A 19,364-nucleotide genomic window follows, 5' to 3' on the forward strand; every position below is an offset into this window, starting at 1 on the left:
TTAGATGAACAAGCACATTCTATTAAAAAAGGATCTGTAAATGTCATTGTAATCTGTGGGACATTGTTTGAGTTTGAGACTGGCTTTGTACATTTTATAAGCGGTTATGTAGAAGACGGAACAATCATCCTTAGTCCTGTCTGGGCAGCAAACGTTGTCCTCATTGGTAAACACCCAGAAATATTTAATTGTAGTTTGTCCTTTGGGGCCAAGTCCACAAGTATTGCAGAATTTCAGAATTTTGTTGATGAATTCCAACCTCATAAAAAGCCAGACGACAAATTACTTGAAGATCTGTCGATGATTGAATTTGGTTGTTCTTCTGTAGATAAAGACAAAAATCTTCTCTTTGATTATTTCTATAAAAAGCCACTTCATGAGTGCAATGGCACAGAACATATTACTGATATCCAACACTTCTTCCATGGCGGTAATGCCCACCAAGTGTATCTCGCGGTTTACTCTATGGCCGCTGCCTTACATGATATGCTTGGATTCATGAAGACATCTGGAAGCCATTTATCTGACTTGAATCACCAGGTGAGTGCAGCCTATATAGAGTAAAGTATATCTGAATCACTTTTTCCCTTTTATCTTTTTAACCCAGCAAAAAACTCAAACTACTTGTCCCCGGGTGACTTCACTAAGTTCTCCACTGTATCTATGGAGGAATTCATGCTTGCCAGCCAGGCTGGACTTGAAACACGTCTGCCTATTTTTTTGGGAGTGATGGGATTAGCAGTTCACATAAGAAAGATAACATTGTTTCGCTTCTAACTCAGTTCATGAGAAATGACAACAATATCACATTTCTGGCAAGATCAACAGTTTTTTTCTTTTTTTCTTGCTGAAAATGAAAACAAATGCAGCCACCACATCCACGGACTGCTAAACTGCGATACATTTCATTTATTGATATATTATAAGGTCCTTAACAATGCATGTTACGTAATGTGCAAGTGTAACTGGACATGTGCAGAGCGAAAAAATTGTTTCTTTTCGATTCATTATTTAAATAATTTAGTTTTGTTAAATTCACTAAATTAATTAAATTTGTTGTTTCAATTTTAATTGTATTTGTTTTCTAATTTGATACAAACTTTCTGAATTCTGTTGAATCAAATTAAATTTTTCTGAATTCGAAAAATTCTAATTGGCATTCAAATTTATTCTATTCGAAATTTATATTTTGGAAGACGATTATATTCTTTCTATTTTATTCTATTCTATTCTCATGTTTTTTTTTCTATTTTATTCTATTCTTTTCTTTAATATTCTATTCTTATATATTCTAATCTATTTTATTTGAATTCAAATTTATTCAAAATTAGAATTTTGGCAGGTGGTTATATTCTTTCTATTTTTATTCAATTCTATTCTAGTTTATTGTTTTTCTATTCTCTTTTTCTATTCTATTATTTTCTATTTTATTATTTTCTATTCTAAACTATTCTATTCGAATTTGAATTCTATTCAAAATTCGTATTTTGAAAGATGGTTATATTCTTTCTATTATTCTATTCTATACTATTGAAGTCTATTCTATTTTTTATTCTATTATTTTCTATTCCATTCTAGTCTATTCTTTTCCATTCTATTCTAATGTATTTTATTCAAATCTATTCAATTCAAAACTCAAATTTCGAAAGCCAGTGCCGTTTACATAAGAAAGATAACATTGTTTTGCTTCTAGCTCAGTTCATGAGAAATGACAACGACGTGACATTTCTGGCAAGATCAACATGTTTTTTTTTTTGTTCTTGCTGAAAATGCAAACAAATGCAGCCACCACATCCAAGGACTGGTAAACTGCAATACATTTCATTTATTAATATATTTTTATGTCCTTAACCATGCATGTTAACTAGACCCAAGAGATATGGCACTGCGTCACTTCAACTGACAATTGCACGGGCGTGCAACGCTGCACTCAAACAAAATTTAAGTCCTTCTTTTCCTTCAAATAGAGCTTTCTTTTGGTGGTATTTGATCACCTCTGCGGTTTTTATTTTTTGCGCTATAAAAAAACAAAGACTGACAATTTTGAAAAAAATTTTTTTTTTAACTTTTTGCCATAATATATATCCAACGAATAAAAATAAAAAAACAAATGTATTCATCAGTTTAGGCCGATATACAGTATTTATCGGCAAATCAGGGGGAAATTGTGTGTGCGTGTTATATGCCGATCCCTGCTGCCTTGGAGTGGAAGTAGGGGACGAGCGCCGTTGGATTACACACAGCCATGATCTCCTGTGTATCCAGCGCTCAGTTACATACAGTCCCGCCCCCTTGGCCCGGCATTGGACCACTGTTCTGTCCATCATCTGAGCCGGGCAGGACTGTGAGTGACTGAGCACCGGATACACAGGAGATAGGCGGATCTGTGTCATCCAGCACTGGCGTGGCTGCAATCATCAGCAAAGGAAAGTCTGAAGATGTGTACTAAACAGGCTGCAATGATGGGCATGCTAGAGGCTGCAGATGGGCACTAAACAGGCTGCAATAATGGGCACATTAGAGTCTGCAGATGGGCATATTAGAGGCTGCAGATGGGCATAGATCAGGCTGCATTGATGGGCACTGGTGAGGCTGCAGAGCACTGACCCTTATTTTAAAATTTAAGGTTTTTTTCTGAAACTTCCCTCTTAAAGTTAAGATGCGTGTTATAAGCCGGTGCGTGTTATACGTGATAAATACGGTATATTCTTCTACATATTTTTCATGAATAAAATCACAATAGGCGTATATTGATTGGTTTTCGCAAAAGTTATAGCGTCTACAAACTATAGATTAGATTTAGGGACTTTTATTTCTTTTATCGTTTTTACTGGTAATGGCGGCGATCTGAGATTTTTAGTGGAACTGCGACATTGCAGCAGACAAATCTGACCCAAAATGACACTTTTTGGGGACCAGTGACATTATTACATTAATCAGTGCTATAAAAATGCACTGATCATTGTAAAAATGACACTGGCAGGGAAGGGGTTAACACTAGGGGGCAATCAAGGGGTTAAATGTGTTCCCTGGGTGTGTTCTAACTGTAGGGGGGATCGGCTGTCAGGGACATGACAGAGATCACTGTTCCCGATGACTAGGAACAGTAGATCTCTGCCATGTCCCCTGTCAGAATGGGGATCCATCTGCCTTGTTTACAAAGGCAGATCCCCATTCTGCCTCTCTACTAGGCAATCGCGGGCCGCCAGCAGACATTGAGTCCGCCCAACCGGCGTGCACGCTCCCACAGCGTGCAGTGGGCATGAGAGCATGCCGCCCGCAGCTGCGCCTGCGTGAGACGCCGTACAGCTACAGCGATTCTCGCAGGAGTACCAACCTGCCGCCGTATAATGACGGCGGCTGGTCGGCAAGTGGTTAAGTAATGTGCAAGTGTAACTAGATGTGTGCAGAACATCTAGTCTTTTCTATTCAAATGTATTCAATTCAAAATTCTAAAGAAAAAGTAAAAAACACAAGAAAAAAAATGTTAAATAGAAGGTTTTAAAATAATTAAATAAAAAATTATTTACATTTTTTTTAACATACTGTCACCAGTCAGTATTCCTAATCATAGCCACAAAGTGGTGTAGCTACAGGGGTTGCAGGGGTTACAATGGCGACCGTGACTCTGCTCTGGGGGGCCGTGCAACTGGTAGAGAGAGGCTGTCAGACAAAACTCCCCATCGTGTATCGGCATTGGGAGCTCCGTCAGACAGTGAAAACACTGCAAAGTGTAAGCAAAGGAGGAAGATGTGTCTTCCCGTGTGCTGTGTTCTCTGCCTTCCCCTACAGCACAGTACCCGGCTGTATGATTGAAGGTACTGTACTGCTGATTTTTTGAAAGGCTGTATATATACTATATCGCAAAAAGTATTGGGACACCTGCCTTTGTCCCACCCTTTGCAGCTAAGACAGCTTCAACTCTTCTGAGAAGGCTGCCCACAAGGTTTAGGAGTGTGTCTTTGGGAATGTTTGACCATTCTTCCAGAAGCACATTTGTGAGGTCAGGCACTGAGGTTGGACGAGAAGGCCTGGATCGCAGTCTCTAGTCTAATTCATCCCAAAGGTGTCAGGTTGAGGTCGGGACTCTGTCCACCAAATCATTTGGTGGAGGGGGGATTATGGTGTGGGGTTGTTTTTCAGGGATTGGGATTGGCCCCTTAGTTCTAGTGAAGTGAACTCTTAAGGCGTCAGCATAACAAAGACATTTTGAACAATTTCATGTTCCCAACTTTGTGGGAACAGTTTGGGGATGACCCCTTCCTGTTCCCATATGACTGCATACCAGTGCACAAAGCAAGGTCCATAAAGACATGGATGAGCGAGTTTGGGGTGGAGGAACTTGACTGACCTGCACAAAGTCCTGACCTCAACCCGATAGCATACATTTAGGATGAATTAGCGCGCAGACTGCAAGCCAGATCAGTGCCTGACCTCGCAAATGCTCTTCTGGAAAAATGGTCAAACATTCCCATAGACACACTCCTAAACCTTGTGGACAGACTTGGACGAAGTCTTGTTAGACGAAACGCATCGGGAGGACTCCACTGCCGCCTTCTTTTATGGACCCCTGGACGAAGTCTTGTTAGACGAAACGCGTCGGGAGGACTCCACTGCCGCCTTCTTTTATGTACACCCCTGGACGAAGTCTTGTTAGACGAAACGCGTCGGGAGGACTCCACTGCCGCCTTCTTTTATGTACAAGCGCTTTTTATCATCTTAAAATGTAAGTGTAATTCTTTTTACAATAAAATACGGTGTTTACGGTATCACACTATGTGGCCCTTTTTTTTATCCTTTATGAGCCATATGTGGGGAGATCCATTGTTATATTTGGAGAAGACACGTCTTTGGAACCCCCTGTGATCCCTTCAGGCTGTCAAGGTCTTCCTACTATTGCCAGTGAGCAATAAAAGCCGGTTTGACCCTCACAGTATATACTGTCTTGGGTCCAAACCCTCCGGTAAGCCCCCATCTTTACTGGCTGAGGGAATTGCACATTTTTAAAGACACTGTGGTGTGATGTTTAAGAGTTGGTCCATCCACGCATTATTCAATATATATATGTGGGACTCTTTATGAACCAGCTGTACATCATCTCTTTAAGACTTTTATGGTTATACGCTGGTGAAGGTACTTTACACATCACTCACAAGTGGTGACTAGTAGAGTTTCTATGTTCACTGACTTTTATATTCAATCTTTTTCAGTGATGGACATTTATCTGTGTTCTTCTTTTTTGGTTAAACTGTATGTAGAGCATTAGCTCTTCACCTCATTAGTTTAAAGGTGTGTCTTTCATTCAGCGCTACACATTTTGGTTTCTATTGATTTGTTTGGCAATTATTCTTTTTGCGGTGTTAGCGGCTTACCATTTGGAGCAAGCGCAATTTTACTACTGGTGTGGTTTTTGTGGACAGACTTCCCAGAAGAGTTGAAGCTGTTATAGCTGCTAAGGGTGGGCCAACTCAATATTGAACCCTATTGGCCCCAGGCATTGCTTTCCGCTATGCCATCAATGTTTGTGAATTTTTTTTGTAATGTTTACATACCTTAGGCATCCTGAAGCACTGCACTTCCGTATTACCTTGCCACAGTGAGGTACGTCATATCCTCCCACCCGTTTGGGATTGAAGACACATATATCCCAGTAGCCATTGGTCAGTTGGCATCTTCTGCACCTTGCCGAGTGCACCTCGCTTTCTTCACACTGTGCAGGCGCATAATTAGGAGGTGCATGCTGGGTAGCCAGCTGCACTGTATCCCGGGAGAAAGTCCAACCGGGCTTCAGATGCACACACTGATGATGGATGCCTACAGAATCGAGAGGAGACAGTGAGTCACATTGCATTTACAAGGAACACAAACAATTGCATATGCAGTTTATGGCAATTTGAATGGCATAAGCTGTGACTATCAATGGGGTGCTTTAAAAAAAAAAAGACCGGAGCTGCGCTTTAAGTGGGGAATAAGTATACATTGTCCAGTGGAAGGATATCATGAGGAACTCTACCAAACCTATTGCTGTTCACAAAAAATTGGAATGTTAGGTTGGGTGGATTCTAGAGTAGCTTGGCAACCTACGTACATACTGTAAGGTGGCACTCGAGGTATGAACAACATAGTTAGTGACCTCATGGAATAAGTCCAGCCCTCCAGAAACACGAGGTCCATGGCTCAACAAGTGTCCATTAAAACTGCATTATAGTTTCAATCAAATTTTGTCCTCCTGCAGAAGTTGCACCGATATATACAAGCTTCATGCTACTTTTCCGAAAACACTTCACATCAATACTTTAATGAAGATGGAGAATTTGTTACACAATATGTTATCCAAAACCATTTATTAGTCAACAAAACTATTCTCACTAATGATGTTGGATTATTTGAGCAATCTATTTCCAGAGAGCAGAGAATTTTTATCAATGCAAGTTTAATAAAATGGAAGAATGACCAAAAAGAGGTAAGCTGTATTGTGTAAGATGGCTGTGGTCTCCTTGAAGTTGATCTTTTCCCTATCATAGGCCTATCCCGCTTTGTCGGGACTCTGTAAAGGTGGCTATCTTGGTAGAGGAGCAGCGTTTTGCTTCGTAATGTCAGAGCTGCCCCCTTGATGAATGTTGGGAAATATTTAGAAAGAAGTAATAGATGTGGAGGAAGCAAAGATCCACGGAATAGACAAAGAAGAAGCAGGGGGATCCCTGCACTGCAGGTCCTCAGGTACAGCTTTCTTTCCAGCAAGGGGAACAGTGATCAGCACAGTAGTGACATCACCAAATCTCACTTCAAATCATCTAGTGAGACCATCAGTCAGAGGCAGCAGCCCCTTAGATGATATTACACTGCAGATATACAGTTCTGAAGATAGAAAAACAGAAAACACAAGGCTCCTTTTTCAGGGTGCTATGAAGGTGCAATTAAAACTTCTAGATGCTTTTTAACCACTTCAGCCCCGGAAGGATTTACCCCCTTCTTGACCGGGCCATTTTTTGTGATACGTCACTGCGTTGCTTTAACTGACAATTGTGCGGTTGTGCAATGCTGTACCCAAACAAAATTTATGTCCTTTTTTCCCACAAATAGAGCTTTCCTTTGGTGGTATTTGATCACCTCTGCTTTTTTTTATTTTTTTGCGCTATAAACAAAAAAAAAGAGTGACTATTTTGAAAAAAAACACAATATTTTTTACTATTTGCTATAATAAATATCCCCAATTACAAAAAAAAAAAAAAATTCCTCAGTTTAGGCGATGTAATCTTTAACCACGTTAATGCTGGGCACTTTTACCCCCTTCCCACCCAGCTTTTCCATGATATCACACTTTGAATGACACTCAGTCATGTTACATTGTACCCAAATGACATTTCTTTTGGTGGTATTTATTCACCACTGGATTAATTTTATTTTATTTAAGTGAAAAAACAAAACAAAACAAAAAAATATATTATACTTTCTGTTTTTTTTATTTTAATCCAAAAAAATCACATTTCATCATTAATTTAGGCCAGAATATATTCTGCTAGATGTCTTTGGTAGAAAAAATCCTGATAAGTGCATGATGATTGGTTGTGTGAAAGTTAGAGTGTCTCCAAGCTATGCTATGTATCAATGATAATTGATCCTGATGTACTGACGGCCTCTCATTTCTTGAGGCCTGAAAATGTCAGGACAGTACAAATACCCCCCAAATGACAATTAATTTGGGCACGGTGTGGCATGGCTATGGTAATTTCTAGTCAAGCTATCCTGAAAAGATGACCTGGTAATAAAGGGGTATATACAGGCTTGTACTAAAGTTGTTAAATAAAGGGATTATATTGTTATTTAACCACTTAAGGACCGAGCCTCGTTTTGAGATTTGGTGTTTACAAGTTAAAATCAGGTTTTTTTTGCTAGAAAATTACTTAGAACCCCCCAAACATTACATATATATATTTTTTTCTAACAGCCTAGAGAATAAAATGGCGGTAGTTGCAATACTTTCTGTCACACCGTATTTGCGCAGCGGTCTTTCAAGTGCACTTTTTGGGAAAAAATACATTTTTTTGAATTAAAAAATAAAAATAAAAAATAGAGTTAGCCCACTGTTTTTATATTGTGAAAGATAATGCTATGCCGAGTAAATTGATACCCAACATGTCACACTTCAAAATTGTGCCCGCTCGTGGAATGGCAACCAACTATTACCCTTAAAAATCTTCATAGGCGATGTTTAAATAATTCTACAGGTTGCATGTTTTGAGTTACAGAGGAGGTCTAGGATGAGAATTATTGCTCTTGCTCTAAAGATTGCAGCGATACCTCACAAGTGTGGTTTGAACACAGTTTTCATTTGCGGGAGCTGTTCACGTATGCTTTCGCTTCTTCACGCGAGCTCAGCATATATATATTTTTTCTTATTTATTTTACTTTTTATTTTTACACTTTAAAAGAAACTGTGTCACTTTTATTCCTATTGCAAGGAATGTAAACATCCCTTGTAATAGAAAAAAAGCATGACAGGACCTCTAAAATGTGAGATCTGGGGGATCAAAAAGACCTCAGATCTCATATTTACACTAAAATGCAATAAAAAAAAAATGTAATTTGAAAAAATAAAAATTAAAAAAATGTTCTTTTAGGAGCTATGGGTGGAAGTGATGTTTGGACGTAGCTTCCGCCCTACAATGGTATGGAGCCGAGCGGGGTCCATCTTCCCCCGTCAGGTTCATACCACAGACCGAGAAGGATCTGATCACCTCCGCCGCTACCGATGGCTCCAGTGCGAGGTGTGAGGGTGGGCCTCTCCCGCCACCAATAAAAGTGATTTTGCGGAGAATCTGCCGCAGAGACCACTTTTATCTGAAAGCCACCCGCCCGCCTAAGAAGAGGATCCTGGGGTGATGGTAGCTAGCTGCTGCCATAAAAACAATACTCCTCTTCAAACAGCTGACGTATAACGACGGCAGGTGGTCGGCAAGTGGTTAAACCATTTCTGGACCACCCACCGTTGTTATACGTCACTACTTTAACATTAAATACCATTGTTATAGTAGCAGATAGCTGCCATAACCACAGTATTTTAATTCACGGTGGGCAGCCCGCTATAGGATAAAAGTGGTCTCTGCGGCGGATTTGCCAGGAGATCACTGCCATGTCCCGGGCATTCCTGCAGCTTTCCAGAGCCATTGGAAGAGGCGGAGATGATCCGATCTTTTTGCCTAATGGGCAGAAAGTCGAGTGAGGGCATGATGGCCCCCACTCGACTCTATATCCTTGGAGGACCGGAGTGGTGTCAAACATCACTTCCACTCAACGGCATTAAAGGGTCAATTTTTTTAAATTGAAAAAAATATTTTTTTAAATTGCTTTTAAGTGTAATGTCACGTACGCATGAGCGGAATTTCTGACAGAAAGAGTTTGATGGGAGCTTTTCATCATATATTCCAATCCTGTGTAGCCCCATCGGACTTTTCTCGTCAAAAATTCAGACGGACTTAGATATAGAACATGTTTTAAATTTTTCCGACGGAACTAAAACCCATCGTCTGTATGCTGTTCCGACATACCAAAAACGGCTCTGAAGCAAGTACGAGACGGAAGCTATTGGCTACTGGCTATTGAACTTCCTTTTTCTACGTGTTGTACGTCACCGCGTTCTGGACGGTCGGACTTTGGTGTGACCGTGTGTATGCAAGACAGCTTGAGCGGAATTCCGCTGAAACTCTGTCGGAAAAACCGTCAGAGTTTATTCCGATGGCAAAACCGGTCGTGTGTACAAGGCATTAGTGTGAGATCTGAGGTTCTATTACAAGGGATGTTTACATTCCTTATAATAGGAATAAAAGTGATCCAATTTTTTTTTTAAAGGGACAGTGTAAACATAAAAAGTAGGAAAATAAAAAGGAAAATAAATTAGAAAAAAAGTGCCCCTGTCTCTCCGTGCTCACACGCAGAAGCAAACGCATACGTAAGTCACACTCACATATGTAAACGGTGTTCAAATCACAGGTGACGGGAGTCACTTTGGTTGTGGTTGTATTCCATGGTTCTGTTGTGTCTGTCTGCCTTGCGAGAAAAGTATATTATGGGATGAATGTCTATATGGAGGGGGGAATTCCTCCAGCAGCCCCTCCTGTTTACCTATGAGAAGTTTGAATACACCTGACCTGTGTGTCTATTGTTTTTGGACAGTTTACCCGCCCTGAATCCAAGGGGGGGAGTGTCCCTGAATTGTATATCTGTTATTACATGTGTTTGAATAAAGAGTCTGATGTTTTTCACCCTACACTGAGTTACAGCTAGTGACTGGGTGGGCTAAGGGGTCTTGAATAGTGCTGGTTTTGGACAAAGGAAGCATTTACGGTGGACATAGTCCTGTTGAGGATAGGGATTCATCACACCACACATCTGAAGTATCGCCACAATCGTTACAGCGAGTGCAATAATTCTAGCCCTAGACCTCCTCTGTGAGTCAAAACTGGTAACCTGTACAAATTTTTAACCGTCGCCTATGGAGATTTTTAAGTGCCAAAGTTTGTTGCCATTCCGGGCGCAATTTTGAAGCTTGACATGTTGGGTATCAATTTACTCGGTGTAACATTATCTTTCACAATATAGAAAAAAATTGGGCTAACTTTACTGTTGTCTTATTTTTTCAATTCAAAAATGTGTATTTTTTCCAAAACAATTGCGTTTGTAAGACCACTGCTCAAATACGGTGTGACATAAAGTATTGCAACGATCTTCATTTATTCTCTAGGGTGTCTGAAAAAAAAATATATAATGTTTGGGGGTTCTAAGTAATTTTCTAGCAAAAAAAAAGATTTTAACTTGTCAACAAAAAGTGTGTAAAAAAGGCTTGGTCCTTAAGTGGCTAAAAGTATTTCCTGAAAGTTGTTTAACAAAAAATTCTCTTTGTCTAGATCCCGAGATCGCAGTGTTCTGAGGACTGTTTAGCTGGAAACAGAGAAGTGCCGAGCTCAGATGTACATGAATGTTGTCATGGTTGTGTCCCATGCTCAGAAGGAGAGATGTCCAATAAAACAGGTGGATTTTACTACTACTTTCTAATACCGCGTACACACCGTCGGACTTTTCGTCTACAAAAGTCCCACAGACGCCGACGGACCAAAGCTGGCTGACAATCCGATCGTGTGTGGGCTTCCCCGGACTTTCAGCAGACTTTTTCAGCCGCAAATCTGACGGACTTTAGATTTGGAACATGCTTCAAATCTTTACGTCGTAACTCCGCCGGACCCAGAAATCCGCTCGTCTATATGCTAGTCCGACGGACAAAAACCCACACTAGGGCAGCTATTGGCTACTGGCTATCAACTTCCTTATTTTTAGTCCGGTGTACGTCAGAAAGTCGTTAGAAAGTCTGCCGCAAGTCCGCCAAAAGTCCGCCAAAAGTCCATTGAAAGTCTGTCGGACGGGCTGTCGGACTTTTGTAGCCGAAAAGTCCGACCATGTGTACGCAGCATAAGACCTCTGTTGGTGGTAAAAGCAATGCAAGGCAATAGTACCACTCACATTTTTGTAAATATTTTCTTCTATCTTTTCATGTGACAACACTGAAGAAATGACACTTTACTACAATGTAAAGTAAAAAACACAGGGAAGTAACCCAGCGCCAGTGGTCGGCCACCCAGAGAGTATAAAACATAACATATAAAATAAATAAGTTAGCTGTACCATCCGTAAAAAAATGTTAATGTATATATAGCATAATACATATAAAAAAAATAAAAAAGGAAACCAAAAACTACAATAAACATAATAATGATACCCCATGCTGCCAGACAAACTGTAACTGGTGGAAACAGATGATAACAGGAAAAAGCATATAAATAGTCCAGCGCTCAGGATATTGTTGAGAAGCAAAATACGACAAGCATAAAAGTTTATAGTAGTTTTAATAAACCAGTAGTGAGCCAGTAGTAAACGATGGTCTAGAATAACAATAAAAACTGCTAGAAAAACCGGGTTCAGAAGCTCCACTTCCATGCGTTTTCTTTCTTAATGGAGCTTCTGAACCCGGTCTTTCTAGCAGTTTTTATTGTTATTCTAGACCATCGTTTACTACTGGCTCACTACTGGTTTATTAAAACTACTATAAACTTTTATGCTTGTCGTATTTTGCTTCTCAACAATATCCTGAGCGCTGGACTATTTATATGCTTTTTCCTACAATGTAAAGTAGTGAGTGTACAGCTTGTATAACAGTGTAAATTTGCTGTCCCCTCAAAATAACTCAACACACAGCCATTAATGTCTAAACCGCTGGCAACAAAAGTGAGTACACCCCTAAGTGAAAATGTCCAAATTGGGCCCCATTAACCATTTTCCCTCCCTGGTGTCATGTGACTCATTAGTGTTACAAGGTCCTAGGTGTGAATGGGGAGCAGGTGTGTTAAATTTGGTGTTATCACTCTCACTCTCTCATACTGGTCACTGGAAGTTCAAAATGGCACCTCATGGCAAAGAACTCTCTGAGGATCTTAAAAAAAAATTTGTTGCTCTACATAAAGATGGCCTAGGCTATAAGAAGATTGCAAAGACCCTGAAACTGAGCTGCTGCACAGTGGCCAAGACCATACAGTGGTTTAACAGGACAAGTTCCACTCAGAACAGGCCTCGCCATGGTCGACCAAAGAAGTTGAGTGCATCATATCCAGAGGTTGTCTTTGGGAAATAGACGGATGAGTGCTGCCAGCATTGCTGCAGAGGTTGAAGGGGTGGGGGATCAGCCTGTCAGTGCTCAGACCATACGCCGCACATTGCATCAAATTGGTCTGCATGGCTGTCATCCCAGAAGGAAGCCTCTTCTAAAGGTGCTGCACAAGAAAGCCTGCAAAAAGTTTGCTGAAGACACGCAGATTAAGGACATGGATTACTGGAACCGTGTCCTGTGGTCTGATGAGACCAAGATAAACTTACTGTATTTGGTTCAGATGGTGACAAGCGTGTGTGGCGGCAACCAGGTGAGGAGTACAAAGACAAGTGTGTCCTGCCTACAGTCAAGCATGGTGGTGGGAGTGTCATGGTCTCGGGCTGCATGAGTGCTGCCGGTACTGGGGAGCTACATTTCATTGAGGGAACCATGAATGCCAACATGTACTGTGACATACTGAAGCAGAGCATGATCCCCCCCTTCAGAGACTGATAACGTCCAAACGATTATCCGAACATGATAACGACCCCAAACACACCTCCAAGATTACCACTGCCTTGCTAAAGAAGGTGAGGGTAAAGGTGATGGACTGGTCAAGCATGTCTCCAGACCTAAACCCTATTGAGCATCTGTGGGGCATCCTCAAATGGAAGGTGGAGGAGTGCAAGGTTTCTAACATCCACCAGCTCCATGATGTTGTCATGGAGGAGTGGTATAGGACACCAGTGGCAATCTGTGAAGCTCTGGTGAACTACATGCCCAAGAGGGTTAAGGCAGTGCTGGAAAATAATGGTGGCCACACAAAACATTGACCCTTTGGGCCCAATTTGGACATTTTCACTTAGGGGTGTACTAGCTTTTGTTGCCAGCAGTTTAGACATTAATGGCTGTGTGTTGAGTTATTTTGAGGGGACAGCAAATTTGCACTGTTATGCCACGTACACACGACTGGTTTTGCCATCGGAATAAACTCCGAAGGTTTCTCAGATGGAATTCCATTCAAGGGGTCTTGCCTACACAGGATCAACCCAAATTCAGACCGTCCAGAACGCGGTGACATACAACACTTACGACGGGACTAGAAAAAGGAAGTTCAATAGCCAGTAGCCAATAGCTTCCGTCTCGTACGTGCTTCACAGCATGTGTCCGTTTTGGTCCATCGGAACAGCATACAGACGATCGGTTTTCCCGATAGGAATTGGTTCCGTCGGAAATATTTAAAACATGTTCGATTTCTAGGTCCATCAGAATTTTTGAAAAAAGAAGTCCGACGAGGCCTACACATTATACAAGCTGTACACTCACTACTTTACATTGTAGCAAAGTGTCATTTTTTCAGTGTTGTCACATGAAAAGATAGAAGAAAATATTTACAAAAATGTGAGAGGTGTACTCACTTTTGTGAGATCCAGTACAGTACACAAAAGCAGTGTCTAGGTACACAGCTAACCCCATGATTGTCCTAGATATTCAACCTCTTCCCAGCCAGTGCCATTAGTACATATTTTTAGCATATTTTTAGCACTGATCACTGCATTGGTGTTGCTGGTTCCCGCAAAGTGTCAAAAGTGTCAGTTAGTGTCCGATTGTCCACTGCAATATCGCAGTCCAGATATAAGTCGCTCATCATTACTAGTATAAAAAAGAATAAATAAATAAAAATTTCCAAAATACATACCATAGTTTGTAAATGCTATAATGTTTGCGTAAACCAATCAACATACGCTTATTGTTATTTTTTTTCTAACCAAAAACATGTAGCAGAATACATATTGGCCTAAATTTAGGAAGAAATTAGATTTTTACATTTTTTTAAATTGGATATGTTTTAAAGCAGAAAGTAAAAAATATTGTTTCAGTATATTTTGTTTATAGTGCAAAAAATAAAAAACGCAGAGGTGATCAAATACCACCGAAATAAAGCTCTATTTGTGGGAAACAAAGGACCTACATTTCATTTGGATACAGCATTTCAAGACCGCGAAACTATCAGTTAAAATAAAACAGTGCCATATCGCAAAAAATGGCCTGGTCATGAAGGAGGTAAATCTTCCAGAGGTCAAATGGTTAATATATATTACGTTGGTTTTTCCATATGAAAACATTGTGTGGACCTCTATAGTTTTCGGCCAAAATACTTTTTATTTTGTGTAAATTAAAAACTAAAATCAAATATGTTTTAAAATTCCACAATTGGTTTTATTTTTCAGGAAGTGACAACTGCATGAGGTGTCTGAACCATGAATGGCCAAATGAGAACAAAACTGAATGTAATCCCAAGCTGATAGAGTTTTTGTCTTATACTGATAATCTATCTTTATTTTTCATGGTTATCTCTTTATTCCTTTGCATTTTAACTTTTTTGACAATGACTGTATTTATTTCATATGGAGATACCCCCATTGTCAGAGCCAATAACAAGAGCCTCAGCTTTGTCCTCCTGGTCTCCATCATGTTGGGTTTCCTCTGTGTGTTCTTGTTTCTAGGCCGTCCCATGGATACAACCTGCTGGCTACGCCCAACATCCTTTGGATTTCTTTTTACCATAGCGGTCTCCTCTGTGTTGGGCAAGACTGTGATGGTTTGGCTTGCTTTTAAAGCCACCAAACCGGGCAGTGTGTGGAAAAAATGGGTTGGAGTAAAGCTGCCCAATTTTGTTGTCTTCATCTGCTCATCATTACAAGTTTTAATCTGCATTGCATGGTTGTCAATCTCTCCCCCATTCCAGGAGTTGGACAAAAGATCATATCAAACAAAGATCATTGTTCAGTGTAATGAAGGGTCAGTTATCGGGTTCTACTCTGTTCTGGGTTATATGGGGATCCTGGCTGCTGTTAGTTTTATTATAGCTTTTTTTGCCAGGACATTACCGGACAGTTTTAATGAAGCCAAATACATCACCTTCAGCATGCTGGTGTTCTGCAGTGTCTGGATTGCCATGATCCCGGCCTATCTGAGCACCAAAGGGAAATATATGGTGGCTGTGGAGATTTTTGCCATCCTGACCTCAAATGCTGGACTGCTAGTTTGTATCTTTTTTCCAAAATGTTACAAAATTCTTTGTCAGCCCAACTTAAATTCAAGGAAGCATTTGCTTGACAACAGATGCAAATAACTTTTTAGGCTGGGTTCTCTCTATTACAAATAGGTTTCGGGCTTTCCTGCATCCAATTCGCATGTCAATAGAGCTGCTCTGGTGTGAAACTTGACTTTAAGGCTTGAACACAATGAATGATGCGCCAAGTAGAATATTTTCCTTTTTCAATGTTACTCCATGGGCTTGCATACCATTTGTAGCGTTTGTTTTAACTTTTTAAGTTAATAAACTTGTTCACAGTTAAAAGATGTAAAACAGATATCTTCACTGATTTTCTTGTTCAATATTTGTATTGAAGGATTTGACTACAAAGTTGGGAAATATGCAACATGGAGGAAAAATAATTCTCGCCACTATGCAGGGAGAACCAGTAGGCAAGAATTACAGTTAATAACAGATATTGGTACATTGACTATTAAAATAGAGAAAACATTTTAGAAAATATTTGAAACAAAACATTATTCCCATATTATATGCAATGCATCAGCAGAATCATGCGGGTGAAACAAGATGCCTTCCCTGGAAAGGCCCAGGATTAGCAGTAGAACCATGAAAAACCAGAAGGGAGGTAAGAAAAGTAAAGAAGTAGTAGATATGGCTGATGAGAGGACACCTCTATTGGGGGGTATGGCATGTATATAACAATAGAAATAGGTACAAATTGCGCTATACAAATCAAATTAAATTAAAGTCCATATGTGTACTAAACAAATGATACATGTGAAAAATTGTCCAGATTAACGTGGAAAAAGTGAATAGTTCCATATCCGTGTCCATCACCAAATAGCCCAGTGAATCCACCACCAACTATGGAAAGGCTTACCAGCTCCAGTGGACCCCTTGTCACAGGGGGTCAATGAACGCCTGCAGCTTAAACCCAGCCAGGACCTTTCTCCACACTTTAAGATCATTCCACACTCCGGATGGTATCAAATGGAAATGATTTTATTAAGCTCCCTGTAATACACACATGGTCTTAATGTCTTGTCCTTTTTTCACCAAAAAAGATACCGGCACCGGCAGGAGAGGAAGAGGGACGGATGAAGCATTTTTCTACGTTTTCATCTATGTATTGTTGCAATGTTTCCAACTCCATCTCAGAGATGGGAAATAAGCGTCCAAACGGGATTTCGGCCCATGGGAGTAATTCAATTGGACAGTCATATGGCCGATGTGGTGATAGAACATCAGCTTTTCTCTTATCAAAGACATCCAGGAACTCCTGGTAAGCTGGTGGTACACTCTGGCTATTGGCAGGTACAGGTTGGACTGTCAGGCAACTAGTGGCATCTCTGGATTCAGGGACAGGGCAGAGCTGTTGACAGTAGGGAGAGGTGAACAGAACTTCCCTCTTGATCCAGTTAATCTGGAATGAGGATATACCCAGGATGACTGGGAACATAGGTGAACTCAGGACATCAAAGCGTATGAATTCCTGAAAGCCATCAGGAGTAGCAACAAGGAGAGGAGCAGTCTCTTGTGTGACGGGGCCAGAACTAGGCATGGTACCATCAACCAGAAGAACTTCCAGTCTATGTTTCTTGTGGAAAAGGGGCAGACTAAGGTTTCTTGCCAGGTTCAAGCCCAGGAAGCATCTGCATGCCCCAGAATCAATTATGGCCCAAAGCTGAACCCCCTCTTCTGCCAACTGCAACGTGATAGGGAGAATGAGATGAGAAGGGGAAGTTCCGGAAACCTGGAAGTACACTGGGATGTAATTGAGTGGCTTGCTGGGCCTTATGGGACAATTGCATAGGAAGTGTCCGTTTTGTCAACAATAGAGGCAGAGATTGGCTTGACGATGATGACATTTCTCTTCAGGGGTTAGTGCAGATCGTACCAGGCCAACTTGCATAGGGTCAATTCCAGGGGTAGATGTACTGGAGGGCACAGGTCCTGATGGAGTGGAAACTTTAGGCAGCATCCAGACAGGCCTGGAGGTCTGTGATCGTTCAGACTGTCGCTCCAGCAAGCATCTATGTAGCTGGATGGCCAATTGAATGAGACCCTCGAGTGTAGTAGGGGTCCCAACCTTGGCCAACTCATCCTTGAGGGATTCAGAAGGTCCTAGGCAGAACTGGTATTTTAAAGCTGCCTCATTCCAGTCTGTGTCTGCAGACCATTGACGTAAGTCCATGGTACAGTCTTCCACCGGCCGCCATCTCTGCTGTAGTGAGTGTAGAGCGGCTTCAGCCTTGACCGTACGCTGGGGATCTTTGTAGAGCTGTGCCATAGCTTTTTGTTCCCATAGACTGGGGTTCATTGTACAACAGGGAAATGAGAAACCCAACTTTAACAGTCTCAATGGCAAAAGTCCAGGGATGCAAGGCCAGATACAGTAAGCAGGCATTCTTGAAGGATCTGAACTTTTGTCAATCTCCAGAGAATCACTCAAGAGTTGGTACTCATGGTTCTGGAGGAGGGACTACCACCGTAGGGGCCACAGAGGGTCGTTCTTGGGCAAATGTTGTGGAGCTGGTGGAAGATGGACCTGAGCCCGCAGAAGCAGGTGGCACTGTCAAGTGTTGCAGCCGACCCTCTAACTGGAGGTATCCTTCCTGTAGTCTTTGGACTGCTTGAGTCAGAGTAGTGCCCTGTTGGCACACAGCCTCTATCGGGGACGCACCTCTGCTAGCCTCAGACATGGCTGGATTATACTGTCACGTCTTGGGTGTGAGGCCGGATTGCTGAGAGTGCGCCCCTTGCGGCTAAGTGCAACGCACCCCTGGGAGTGATACAGGGAGTGTGGTGCCCAAAGGAGCATGGATTGCCGGTACTGCAGCTGGATGAGCTGGTTAGCAGAGGGCAGCTATGGTGCGCTGGGTGAACTGTGTTGGCAGCTGTGTGAGGAGAGATCCTAGGTATGGAACAGCAGGGTAAACCAGGAACAGAGCCAATAACCAGGATGGGGGTCATACACAGAGGAATCAGTCCAAGATAGATACAGCAGCAAGCCAGGTCATACACAGTGGGCAGGAGATAGCAGAGTAGTCAGCCAAGCCAGGTTCTGTAATCCCTCACAGTTACTCTTGCTGGGAATAGCATAGGCAGCATAGGCAGTCTTCAAGGGATCATAGATCCCTAGCAAATTCAATGAGTTACATCAGCATCAGGGGCTTGATAGCTGCTGTTGATCCAGGACTGATTAATTTTGATAAATGTCAGTCAGTCAGTCTGTGGACAGACACACTCTTTTATCCATCACAAAACCTTCAGAAGCACTGAATGTCCATTCAGAAAGCACACTGGATGCAGGACAGGCCAGTAGCTCAATTGCATATTAAGCATATTGAGCAACCCAGTGGGTACTCAGTTGGAAAGGTCTCCATGTCTGTTCTTGCCCCTAGATAATCCTGCACCATATGATGCAGATGCTGCCAATGGTTGCTTAAACCTAACGGTCCTGGGCGCTGAGGACTAAAGAACTGTTTAAAGTCATTGGTCAGCCAGCCGCCTTCTCCACCAATCTCCACTGACTGAGCGAAGCCTCGGAAAGACGTTGTCCAGGAAATGGTAACCTTCCAGTGTCTGGAAAGTTGTTACACAAAATTTTCTACAAGGCATCCTAAAGATGTTTCATCCTTTGTTCCTTCTTTGAAGGTACGATGAGTT

The 19,364-nt window shown here is 41.4% G+C and overlaps 1 protein-coding gene across 1 annotated transcript in view; it reads left to right on the top strand.

Annotated features, from left to right (window-relative positions):
- Window positions 1-18,056: 18,056 nt before the first annotated feature.
- Window positions 18,057-19,364, top strand: part of LOC141112909 (vomeronasal type-2 receptor 26-like) — a 91,282-nt gene continuing 89,974 nt past the window's right edge. Inside the window, exon 1 of the mRNA XM_073606012.1 lies at window positions 18,057-18,301. Within this exon, the coding sequence (XP_073462113.1) occupies window positions 18,057-18,301 (245 nt within the window). The remainder of the gene's footprint in view (window positions 18,302-19,364) is intronic.

This window comes from Aquarana catesbeiana, linkage group LG11, assembly GCF_042186555.1.
Source record: "Aquarana catesbeiana isolate 2022-GZ linkage group LG11, ASM4218655v1, whole genome shotgun sequence".
In the NCBI taxonomy this organism is placed as follows: domain Eukaryota; kingdom Metazoa; phylum Chordata; class Amphibia; order Anura; family Ranidae; genus Aquarana; species Aquarana catesbeiana.